At 34.8% G+C, this 13,619-nt stretch overlaps 1 protein-coding gene across 1 annotated transcript in view; it reads left to right on the forward strand.

The window, feature by feature from the left end:
• The first annotated feature begins 5,498 nt into the window (after positions 1 to 5,498).
• Positions 5,499 to 13,619, forward strand: part of LOC149544487 (Peptidase M1 family protein) — an 88,591-nt gene continuing 80,470 nt past the window's right edge. Inside the window, exons 1-4 of the mRNA XM_089795148.1 lie at positions 5,499 to 5,606; positions 6,025 to 6,168; positions 8,961 to 9,035; positions 9,160 to 9,201. Coding sequence (XP_089651274.1) covers positions 6,049 to 6,168; positions 8,961 to 9,035; positions 9,160 to 9,201 — 237 coding nt within the window. The 5' untranslated portion in view covers positions 5,499 to 5,606; positions 6,025 to 6,048. The remainder of the gene's footprint in view (positions 5,607 to 6,024; positions 6,169 to 8,960; positions 9,036 to 9,159; positions 9,202 to 13,619) is intronic.

Consider the following 13,619-nt stretch of genomic DNA (forward strand, 5'->3'; position numbering starts at 1 on the left):
CTAGATCATTCCAAGTTGTTGTATTTGAGTGCGAAGGTGTAAAATGAATACGAGCCCTGTCAATGATATAAGCACACAAGTAATATCACAAGACATGAAAATTTCTATTGTTAATAATTGGTTTGATAATATTAAATAATCAACTGCTAGAGCCTTGATTTAGTGCGAAACTATATGGAGAGTTAGTGCTGAAGATTCAAGATGATTGTAGGTGCTAATTATGGGCCTCTAAATCCACACACACTTCAACATGATCTTTACATGTCAGAAACATCCCGAAATGAACATGGGATTGTCCATTTGATTTCTTGCACAAAGTGATCTGTTGCGTTCTAATTAGATGGGGTTTTTCTATTCACTCTCAGAATTGAAGATCAACAACTAGACCAAACTAATACGAAGGATTTGGAAGAAAGAAAATTCAATCTAATCTATATTTTTGATATTTTTTGAATGCAAAGATATTAGATTAATCTAAATGAAATTGAAACTAATCTAAGAACAATGGAAAATAATAACTAGACGAATGCATTTTAGTCTAAATGATGAGCATATGAAAGCAAGAACAATTTCAAATACAAGGCACTTGAGTAATCAAATTAGCATTAATTCGATACTTTTCATGTGCATCCTTCAAAATGAGAGGTTGAAGGTTTCTTATATAGAATCCAAGAATTTGATCAACGATCAAGATTGATCTAAGTGTATGGTCCCGATTGAAGATAAGATTGAGTCCTCCATTTTTTATGGAGTTGAATGAGAGGAAATAGGAGATAACAATGATCTATTCAAATATGTGCTCATAATTAGATTTTTTAATTAATAAAATAATTAGTTTCAACAATTATGAGGATATATTTGAATTAATTAATATTATTAATTCCTTTTTCATGTGAGATGAAATAGGAAAGGATATTGATCCATTCAAACATGTGGTCATAATTAGATATTCTAATTAATTAAACAATTTATTTCAATAATCATGACATATATTTAATTAAACCAAAGTATTTTAATTCCTTTTTATGTGTATTAGTTAAAGGGGTAGATTTAATTTAATTAAAGTACCTAGGACTTATAATTAAATTAATTAAATTAAGAGGTTTAATTTAACTAATTCAATTAATATTTAGGAATCAAGCAAAATAAGTGATTAATACAAATTAATAATTTTCTACATTTGACACTTAAGTCAATTAAAGACAAGTGGTCAGAAATGCCTAGTACAATAGGACTTTATGATTAAGAGATTGATGTCATGAGATTGATGCACCAAAATTGGTTTAGAATACCAATGTGCTAATTTAGGGGTATTACAATGATACAATATCCAATATTATGAAAATGATAGTATACAAACAACAATTACATATCGTCTTCACATATAGTGAATGAAGATTAGAATGTTGACAAATCTTGAAGCAAGTTACAAAACCTTAGAAGTATATGCCATAGAGAATTTAAGACTAAGTGGCAATCATGGGCATCAAATTAGAATATAAAACAATTATCGTAGAAATCAAATGGCATTGCAATGAGTCAACAACAAGAAATATATTTTATGAAGTTAGATATGGTGGAGGATACTGTTCAACAATAATATCAACTAGTTAAAATATGAAGATAATACAAGAGCTCACACACCCACAAATTAGAGATGAAGGAAATTGTAAAGAGTGCAATTAAAGTTTGAGAACATGAAGTGTGCATATTAAAACAACATTAGAGAGACAAATTATAATACAAATTTGTATTTCGTTGGGAGAAAACAACATTAGAGAGACAAATTATAATACAAATTTGTATTTCATTGGGAGATTTTACTCACCATCTCAATGTTGGAGTTTATGGAAAATACTGATAGCATATCATGGATTTTGGATGTCTTTGAGTGTAAGAAAAGTCTACCAAACATATTTACAACATAAGTTGTTTGTACATGACAAAACAAAAGGGCCCATGACACAATTGAATGCAACAATATAAAGTTATAGAGGTGCTAATAGTTTTAAAAATAAGAAATACTTATTGTATCATATGTTGTCCACTATGTCTTTATGAGTTTCCATTGATAAGTTAGAAATGAATATTTTAGTTCAAATAATTAACAAATGCCACGTTAAAGTCAAAGACATTTGCAGTGGACTTTGACATTAAATTTAAAAAATATTTTTAAAATTCAACTAACAATGATATTGATAAAAGAAGCAACATATAATTGAAATTAAGGTTGTAATTTATAAGGCACAGATAGTAATATTTGAAGAAGGATAATGCTTGAATTAGTGCAATTGATTAAAAAGACTAATCTATGTTTAAGAAAAATATGATTTGACTTTTCATTCTGGAAAGTCATGATCTTTAGAATAGAATTATATATAATAGAAATCAAAATAATTCTCAAAGATGAATGGTAGAGTAGAGCCATGGATAAGAATGTGGAAGAGAGAAAGAGGATTGAGTAGATTAATTGAGTAAAGATTAATCATCATCAGTTGAGTAAGCAAAATTGTCCAGGTGGAGGCAAAAGCCTACAACACATCAATAAATTGCAAGCCTCTCATCGGAGAGGTCTTGGGTTCGAACCTACTCACAATTAAAACATAATAATAATTAATATTAATAATAATAATAAATAACCCTGGCTTTGGCCATTTACCTATCAAAAAAATAAATTGTCCAAGTGGAAAATAAGTTTGCATGTAGTGCGTTTGTGCTCACAAAGACAACAATGGGGGTTGGTGCTTCTTGTAGGTCGATTCCTATGAAGTGTGGGAGTTGGAGCTTCTAGTGAGTCAATGCTCATAAATATATGGGTTGAAGCCTTTGGTAGGTCAAAGCCTACAATACATTATAAAAGAACAAAGCTTATATAAAAGTATTTACTGTCGTGGTTTTTCCCCACATTAGGTTTCTACATAAACATTGTGTCATTGTGTTCATGTACATAATTTTTTATTTAATATTTGAAGTTATTATGGTGATTAAAGTTTAAAATTACAAAAGTTATTATTATATTGATTCAACCCCCCCGTCCTCACCCCCTACCTCCCTTCTAGTATAATCGTGTGCTCTTTATGTTGCACATAAATACCTCTTGTTCTTCATCAATATATGTAGGTAGATCATTTTCCTCCTTTATTGTCTTCTTAGGCCTTGTAATTAACTAGTAATCAATGCCCATGCAAATCAAGCGAGTTCTCATCTTATCTTTCCAACGGTCATAGTTGTCTCTATCAAACTTTAGACTTTCCTTCCTAAATGCCATGGATCTCCTCATGTCGTTAAGCTTCCTTGTGACATAGGATCTGATGCTATGATACCAATTGGTAGAAAGTAAAGTCCAAAACACAAATGAGAAGGGTGGGGGGTGGGGTGAATCAATTGTCTATAAGTCTGACTTAAAACAAACTTATTGAATCTAATCTTAATAACCAATACAATGAACCACATAAAGAGATAAACCATGTACAATGACACAAATATTTGTTAACTAGGGAAACCCTTGACTAGAGGGAAAGCCCTAGTGGGAATGACACCCACAAGATGATGTAATAATATAAAAGTTTCCAGTGAAAGGATGTGACCCTGTTAGAGTCAAATATAATGCAATCATTGCATTAGTCATTGTTAGAGGGCATATCCCTGTTACTAGACCTCAAACCCTCGTTAGAAGGTTGAAACTCTATTAAAAACTTATAGGAAGATAATTGAATCCATTGTCCAAATTGCTTTAGTCAACAACATATCCATAAGTTGAATTGACCAATTTCGCAACACAATTGGCAATATAGTTCCTTTGAAGCTCAAGACCTTTTACCAAATCAACATCTACTCTCCTCTGCTCAAATTCACATCCACTGAATACATATATCACACACATGATATTACATGATGATTCCTAAACCAAGGAAATAACTTTCCTTTATACCCTATCTAAATAACTGATTAGGTCAGTCTTTAAAGGCTTTTCTCCATATACAATGATTACATATGACCTCATTAAGGCCATCATTAAAAATATTACAATAATGTTTCCACGTGCAAAAATACAATTAAAACTACATCCAATAAATATCAACACATTTCACTAGCACAATTAACTGCCACTAAAACATATCATATGTTTTACTTTCGTGACCTTTCCAGAATAAGCTCTAGGATGTGCTATCATGAATATAGCATCACGAACATGTCTTGAACCATGATCCAAGCTCACTAACCTTCATTTTATTTTGCTAATAAGATTATTATTGACATAATTTCCTGCTACCAGTCTTCACCAAATAAGCTGTAACTTTTTCAATAATCAACATAAACGTAAGTGAACATACATGTGGTATCTATACTCATCTCTAAACGTAATGTCGAGCTCATACAACTTAACCTGCTTTGTGTCAACTTCGTTGATTCATTCAACCTTTGTGATGTACAAAATCTCTGTTTGTCATGAACTCAAACATACATGTTGACATCAATAACAAACTTATCACCAATACAACACATAACCAACATATTCAAGTGCCAACCAAACCTATAATCCTAACAAAAAAATGTGGCACAAATTAAGGTTGCGGGACTTGGTAGATCTAATGCACCTTGTTGGATTATGATAAAAGCTACCTTATCTTTTATAAAGGTGGACATTTTTCACTATACATCTACACAGAGGTGAACAATGATGGAAATAGTAATTGGTATAGTCAAAAGATGTGATAAGAGTTTTCATGAATGTAATTACATATACACACTTCAATGTAGAGTGCAAGACTACACAATTTTCACTTTAGTTACTTTTTTTAGTAAAACAAGATAAAAGATTATAGGTGTTGTATCTCTAAGAATAATTTTTTAAGATTCAATTGATAGACTTTATCATGTTCATTTATGAATCTTTTATTGTTAAAACGATTTTCAAACATTTCAAATAAAATAACTGATTATATGCAAGTAAGTACACCCAATTTTTATTAGCAATGAAATCCTTATATCATAAAAAAATTATTGGAATCCTATACATTTTATAAATATTATAGATATAAACTTATGAAATTGATATTTTAGTAATCTATTTTTTAAAATTTAACATTCCTCTTGTTATTTATATACAAAATTTGATAAATTATATTTAGTAATCTTTAAAAAAAATAAAATAAAAATCTTCTTACTTTCTAAATGGAGAATTTGATAAATTATTTACATTTCTAAAGGAAATTAATATCTTTACATTTATTTTACAATAAACATTTAATTTATTTGACCTTAAAATACACACACAGTTTTGTTTGACCAGTAACTGCCATTGTTTTGGGGTTACACTGAAAATCCGTGCGAAAATGTCTTATCTGAAAATACCTAGCAAAGAAAGCACAAAAAATGGATATTTTTCTGGCGTGCAAAGTCCATCATATAACTATAAACTTGCCACGCGGCACAACAAACACTAGCTAAGGAAATAAATCAGCAATCCTAATTAATTATATATAACTAAAGATTGAGTTCCAAGCTAGAATATAAGCAAGCCACGGTATAGTTAATTACTAATTACCGACAAGATTGAAGCAGCCGAGCAAGTATTGTCCCTCCTTATTCAGTCTCGGGCGAAGGTGAGATAAGCTTCCGATTGATCTCTGCCATTCAATTTTTATTCATTTTCGATTTAAATTTGATGAAAAAATATATACTTGGTGTTGCTAGCTCTTCTTCTACTGTGGTGGGTACTCATTCTATAGGTCTATATACGGCCTCTATCTATCAGTTTTGTTTCTGGCCTGCATATATTTACTCTTGGACCTCCAAAAAATGACCATGACACGGTCTAAAACTCCATGTTTTGGAAAAAGATTAAGCTGTTATAGCTAGCTGGTACGGGATGCTTAAAAGGCTTGTATTATTTGAATATCTGATTGCTCATTGTAGGGCTTGTGGTTGTTGAACCCATATGTTTATTGTGCTTTTTTGGATGTAATTTTAATGTGTAGGGTTTTAATTTTGCGATTTTGTGGTTTGTTTTGCTGATTGAAGGGAAGGGGAGGGGATTTTAGTATAATGGCAAGGCTGATTGTGCCATGCCAGAGGCCCGGGTTAGGGTTGGCATCAGTTATTTCTTCGCGGCTTTCCACGGGCACGACGATGGCATGTTTGGAATCTGCGTCGTTATTGCCTGCGGTTAATCCAATCCTTAGTTCTTTTTTCTTTTCTCTGTTATCGCTTTTGAAGTCAATGTCAGCTTTCTTTCTATCCCTCATTGTATTCATTTTTAAGAAAATATTAACGGAATTAATTATTTATGATTTTGTTGCATATTATTTGATTGGCATTGTACAGCGCAAAGCGCATTCTATGTTGCTTTCAGTTACAAACGTGGTTCACTAGCTTTTGTCTAGAAAATAACGGAAAAATAATGATGTTCAATGGATCAGATCACTCACTTTAAAGATGGATCCGTATAGCAACTTTTTCCTATCCCTATTTAACCAAATTTATACTGGAAGCTTGTTTATAGATTGCATAGTCTTTTTTCCGCTAAGATTTTCCTTTTTTGAAATCGAGTAAAAACAAAGTTCATTGGAGTTATGATGCAAGTAAAAACAACAATTGGACATGATTCTCTGTTCTAAGTTTTACCAACAAGGAGCCGGTTGACTATTATCTTTTCTTCAGGATAAACACAGGGGATGAATTTGTGTCTTTAATTAATGTTTATTGCGGAGGGAAGAATTTAAATGCAAACCAAATTATTCTTTCCTTTGTGCCCAGAATTGTGAATATTGAGCCAAAGATGGTAGATACCAACATTAATTGTTCATTAACAGAAAGTGAGTGGTTTGTGTGTATACAATGGAAAGGCAATTCAATCTCGATTTTTGTTGCTGGTGCAATCGTCAAAATTAACTGTCAGTTTAAGGTCTGTGGGCTTTTGAATCTCTAGGCAATCCATTGTAATGCAGGTTTCTGAATCCAGAATAGCCAATCCGTAATTGTAAGAGCCTTCACAATTAATTAAGAGCAATTGTGCGTGTCTCATTAGATGAGCCAAAGAAACTGCTAAAAAAATGAATTGCCGCGGGAAGCAGTTAAAAAGCCGAACTGCCATGGGAGTTATTTCTGCTCTGTTCTGGTATTCATCAGACTAAAAGCATGTAAGTTCAGAAAGGGAACAGGGTCAAGCAGGGGAAAGGATTCTAAAATTATTACCAAATTTAGTTAATGCCTATCTCAGCGAGTTGGTATCTGTTAGATTCTTTTCTCATGCTTTACATCATCTATTAGCTGTAAAGAACAAAACTAGCTGTTTTCAATTGGCAGCTTTATCCTGCCGAGGTATTAAAAAATGTTAAGAACCTTGAATTTTTTCTGATTAAGTTCTTGATGGTTTCTTTTCAAAGACATGACATACAACTTGTGTTCGGAAAGGGCAATTGACGCAGTGCAAGGCAGGAGAATCCTCAAAGGAGATGTCCTAGGCCCCAGCAAATAACCACACAACGGAAATACAACAACAAAGCAACAATAATGCAAGATCTGATACCAAATCACAACTCTTTATTCATAGATATAACTGATTATGTGCAATATGCCCGGCTGTAAGGCCTTCCGGGTTAGGGCCAACTGCAAACAGCAATTACAAAATCAGTTCTACAAGATCCAACTTACAAACCCAATCCCAGCTAGTCCAGATACACAACTGGATAAGAACATCAAGAAGAATCCACACTTGTACCCTCAGGTCCACCAATCTATCCTCTGGTTTCTAAGCCGCAGCCCTAGCTCTTCAAAATTCGCATCTACCCTTCATCCCCTTCTCAAAGCTGCAATGATCACTTCTGTCCTCAAGACTCTACAAGACCCCTTACTTATACCCAACTAAGCCACAAGTCGGCCCAACTCATTACAAACTAAATTAAATCCCTTACATTAAATATAGGTCGAGCCACAAGTCGGCTACGCTAACTTAAATACTTATACTGAAATTAAATGCCAAAAGTCGGCTCACAGACAACTCGGCACCAACAGAACCAAGACTAGACCGAGTGTCAGCAAACCCAAGTCAAGAACTAGTAAATTCCCAAGCATTGCCGAGTTCCTAGACCATGCCAAGCACAAGTATCTGCCAAGCTCCACAACAGTTAACCAAAATCCCTCCAAACATGCAAGATTGCAAGCAAGCCTAGGATGCTCCTGCATCCGCAACCATATCGAGGTTAATATATCCTTGAATATCTGAGGTGGAAAGGTTCACAAGCACTAGTTAATATGGCATTTCACTATGCAATTCATTGTTCATGGTTTGAGATTTCGGGGTCAGTGGCATATAAGAAGCACATCAATTCAATGATTAATCATTGATGAATCGTCCATTTCATTCTGGGAAAGCTGTTAGAGCTGTTCAGCTACTGCTGTTGCTAATCATGAAAAAGAGAGGGAAAAATAATTAAGTACTTCCATCACCATGAGTGGTTTCAAAATTATAAGATTTGTGAGAGATTTTGTCCATAAGATAAAATCGAAAGTATTTCAAAAAGATTGAAATATAGCACAAACTTTCTTTGAGCTATTTGGTCAATTGGCAGAAATCTCCCTAAGAATGAAACTTTATTTAAGTGGCTGAAATCCTCCAAAAACATCACACTTTAGTCAAGATTGTTACATTGACTGTATGTGAAGTTTAAGCTGTCTAAAATTAGAACCACCATTAGAAAATATTCTTTTTCCTGAAGAATTTTAGTAGATTTAATTTTTTTTTCTATTCCTCATTTTGTAAATCACCATTTGGAAAGATTAGACCATACTCTTTCTTTGTGGATTCAAATTGCTCATTTCGTACACTCTGTTCAGTTTTCTGTTCTGCATAATCTCCACTTGGATTAATATTACTAATATCTTTTAATTGACTGTAATTAAGTTGTATGATAGGAAAACATTCTTAATGACAGTTTATGTTAATTTCATTCTTGCAGGCCAGGTCTGTTATCTGCCCTCGCACAACCAGATCTTGTGCATTTTGTAGATTGAAGTTAAAGTCATTTCCAAAGGTAAAATCACAAATATAATGTTTTCCTTGAAAAATGCAAATTTTCATGGCACTATACAAATTCTTGAAACAATTTTCATGGCATTATACAAATTCTTGAAACAATTTCACTTTTGGCCATGCAGGTTCTTTCTTGGCAGCAGAGTGGTAGCTTTTGCTCTTTAGGAGTAAGAATCTAACTATCTGTACACATTTGATATCCTTTTTATTATTCACTTTCCTGTGCACTCTATATAGTCTTTTACCAGACTGGATGATATAAGGTTCAATCTCAGTGCTTACATTACATCCTTCCCGAACTTAATTCACATTGCAGACATGGGTTTTATAACCAGGACCTCAACCACTGAAGCACGATTATTTTATTCTCTGCCTGTTTCTTCTTGAAATCTGTATATGGTTGTACTCTTCATTTTGTTCTCATGCTTTCAAATATTGGCATCTCATTTTAGTCTAACCTTTTTTCAGACACTTTGCAATTTCATCGTGCACAATCCCTTTTGCATTTTTTTTGTATGGAATATTGGAATTGATAGGCTTGTTTTGTTATCATTTACTGAGGACTTGTATCTTGCCTTAGTACAAATACAAGAGAATGTTCCTTCAATTTGAATTCTACAACATCATTGTAGAATTAGTAATGGGCCTTAGATTATCTGGTTAACAATTTTTTTGCCTCAGTATGGAGTGAGTGGGGAGGTTAAGGAGATACTTTTTCTTACATGCCCTGCACTGATTACATGGCACTGAAAAATGATGGCATGAAGTTTTGGTGGAAAAATAGTGAGACATTTGAGCATTGAATGTTGAGATGAAATGGGGTGGGCACCAAGTGAAGGAGATATGAAGAATAATGAACTCCTTTGGTGTTTTTTGTCTGAAAAATTGAAAGCGATGGGCATGTTTTGTTATTATCTTCCAAGGACTTGAATCTTGCCTTGCTACAAATACAAAAGAAGGTTCCTTTGATTTGCATTCTACATCAACATTGTGGAATGTTCTCATCATTAATATTCATTGTGGTATGTTCTCATCATTAATGTTCATCTTCCACGTGTTCATTGGGAACCCTTGACAATGGGTTTCACATTGTTTGATTAACAATTTTTCTTGTTTCAGTATGGAGCATAGTTCCAGTTTTCTCCAAGACTCTCCTGGGCGAGTCTTAAGCCTAGTGACCCTAGCCGAGTCCTAGGTGCTTGGGACTCACCAAGAACTTGCTCTAGGCAAGACTCACTAGAATCTGTTTTTTGTCAAGTTTTTGCCACATCTTGCAGAGTCTTGTCAAATAATTACTAGGTCCCGACTTGGGTCAGCCTTGATGAGTTTGAGTTTCGTTTCTATGTTATGGGGTGAGTTGTGAAGTTAAGAAAGTCTTTTCTTACATGCCCTGCGGTGATTACATGGAACTTTATAATGATGGATGGTGGTAAGTAATGAAATATTTCTTATTAGGCCTCAAATGTGAGATGTAATGGGATTGACACGAAGTGTAGAATATATTAAAATAACATATTCCCATAACTGAGTGCAAGGAGAATATTCTCTATAGTGGGGTTCTAAGAGGAAGAAATCAAGGTACCTTATATGATGGTTGGTAACTTGCTGATGCCGGATAGTCAAATAAAGTTTATAATGTGTTGTAGTTTCCTAAGTGCTTCCCCCAATACGTGATGTCATTGGGATACAATCAAGTGATAGTCGAAGAGGAAGATAGATTGAAAACGGCCTTCACCACAAAGTGGGGAACATTTGCATACAGAAGGACGCCTTTTGGCTTGATCAATGCAGGCGCAACATTTCAGAGGGCCATGGATTATGCCTTCAAGGACTTAAAGGACAGATGCATTATCATGTACATGGATGACATAACAGTATTTTCAAAGAATAGAGAAGATCACATTCTGGATTTGAGGAAGGTTTTCACGAGATGTAGAAGGTTTGGAGTTTCTTTGAATCCGAAGAAATGTATGTTTGGAGTTATCGAAGGAAAACTTTTGGGACATGTGATTTCAGAGAAGGGTATAATGATAGAGCCAGAGAGAGTAGAAGCGATTTCCAAACTTGGCATACCAGGTAGCAAAAAGGAGCTCAAATCGTTCTTTGGAAAGATCAACTTCGTGAGGAAGTTCATATCTGCATTTGCTGAGATTGTGAAACCAATGAATGACATGCTAAAGAAGGATGCAAAAGTGGATTGCACTCTAGCAGCAAAAAGGGCATTTGAGGAGATAAAACATGCCATCATCAATGCACCAGTCCTAGAAAGCCCGGATTATGAAAGGCCATTCAACATATATTCTTTTGCCTCGGATCACGTGTGTGCAGCCATTCCAACATAGAAGAATAAAGAAGGTGAAGAGGATCCGATTGCATTCATGAGTGCACCTTTCAGGGAGGCCGAATTGAACTACCCAAATGTGGAGAAACAAGCTTATGCCTTGGTGAAAGCGGTAAAGATGTTTAGGCATTATATCTTGAGAAGCAAAGTACATGCAATTGTGCCTGACATAGCAGTGAAGACTCTCTTGATGCAAAGCGAACTTGGAGAAAGAAGAGGTAAGTGGGTTGCCACTATTCAGGAATATGACATAGAGATCCTACCAATGAAACTGGTTAGAGGACAACAATTGGCGTAGACCATGGTATCAGAGGGACCTGGACTTGTACAACAAGTTTATGAATTGGAAGAGGTACATCCCGATGAATGGTATTAGGACATAATCAACTATCTTTTAAATCACCAATGTCCTTCGCATTTGAACCCAATGCAAAAGTGGGCACTAAGATTCAAGAGCAAAAGATATATGCTACAAGGAGCAGTGTTGTACAAACAGAATCATGAAGGGGTATATTTGCGATGTGTTGTAAAGGAAGAGGCAAGGAACATTTTAGAACACTTTCATGACAAATGGGGAATAGGATATGGATCAAATTTGGCCACAACACATTGGATACTAAGAGCTGGATAGTACTAGCTAACTTTTGTTCAAAGAAACTCACGAGCATGTGAAGACTTGTCATGTTTGCCAAACTGCGGCAAAGAGACAAAGGAACCCAACAATGCCCTTGCGGCCAATTATTGAGGTGAGACCTTTCGCGATGTGGGGACTTGACTTCATTGGTCCCATCAATCCACCTTCCTTAGCACGACACAGGTATGTTCTAACCACAATTGACTATTGTACTTGGTTGTCCTTCTGCTTTTGTATGTGATAATGGTTTTGTTTTCACTTCTTTGAAATTTCATACTTGGGCATTTGACCATGGGATTATACTAAAATTTTCATTAGGATACTATCTCCAAGGAAATGGCCTAGCAGAATCTACAACTAAGAACCTTTTGATTGTGATTAGAAAACTCTTAGATAGGAACCCAAGAGATTGGCACACACAATTGAGATACACCTTGTGGGCAGACAGAGCTAGAGTCAAAGAGTCCATAGGAATCACACCCTATCATTTGGTTTATGGACAAGATCCTGTATTCCCAATTCAATTGAAAATTCCAACTTTAAGATTCATACAGGAATACTATGATGAGAACGAAGACAGAGTCCAAGTTAGGTTGCCTCAACTGATGCAACTAGATGAGAAAAGAGATGAAGCCATAGATAAATTTGCAAAACATCAAGGGGTAGTTAAACGTTGGTTCGATAGGAGAGTGAAAAATAAGGCCTTCAGGATCTCTGACTTGGTCTTATATTGGGACAAAGCCCATGAGAAGAAAGGACAACATGACAAATTCGATAAACTATGGAAAGGTCCTTTCCAGATATTCGAGATCATTGGAGATAATGCATTTAGACTTAAGACACTTACTGGCGAGGATGTCCCATTGCCTATCAATGGGCAATTCATCAAACATTATTTCCAAGCCTAGGACTCCACTTGGAGCCCTTTTGTACATAGTTAGAACAGGTTTGCTTTTGGTTAGCAGTTAGTTTGTTTTCCTATTCTTTAGAGTAGAGTTTGTTTTGGACCATTTGGCCCAAAGGTTAGAGTAGTGTCCTTTTCAGTTGTTTAGAGTAGTTTTCTTTTAGTTGTTTAGTTTAGGTGTTGTGAGGGAGCTTGAGCTTGATTCGCGTCAAGTCTTTTGACTTGGGATCTTTTAGCTTCCCTCAGTTGGAAAGCAGTTTTGGTTTTGGGCCTTTGCAAAGTGCAAAGGGGGGTGCATATCACTCGTGGGCGAGGTGTGTAGATTTTACATTTTTGGTGACAAAATGGAGTCCGTCTTGTTCATTTCTTGAATATATTCGACGAGGTTCAGAAGTTAAAAGATGTGCTTAGTTGTTGGTCTATGGTAGGACTTGTACTAAATTTGGCTTAGACTCGATAGAGTTTCTTGAGTTATCTCTGGCATGGTTACAACGTTCTACTCACCCTTAATTGCTCTGAGCTCTTGATGTTTTGAAGTGAAATTGGACCTAGTAAAAATCATACACCTGCTTCAGCACCACTGTGGTCTTCCAAACCCTCTGTAAGCTTCATTGCTTTCAAACCAAACAAAAGATTGAAAAAGAAAGAAAAAAGAAAAAATATCATGAGAAAAGAGAAAAGGTAGTATCAAAGTGAAAATAAAGAT

This window comes from Cupressus sempervirens, chromosome 8 (genome assembly GCF_028749045.1).
Source record: "Cupressus sempervirens isolate cs-2001-9-10 chromosome 8, ASM2874904v1, whole genome shotgun sequence".
In the NCBI taxonomy this organism is placed as follows: domain Eukaryota; kingdom Viridiplantae; phylum Streptophyta; class Pinopsida; order Cupressales; family Cupressaceae; genus Cupressus; species Cupressus sempervirens.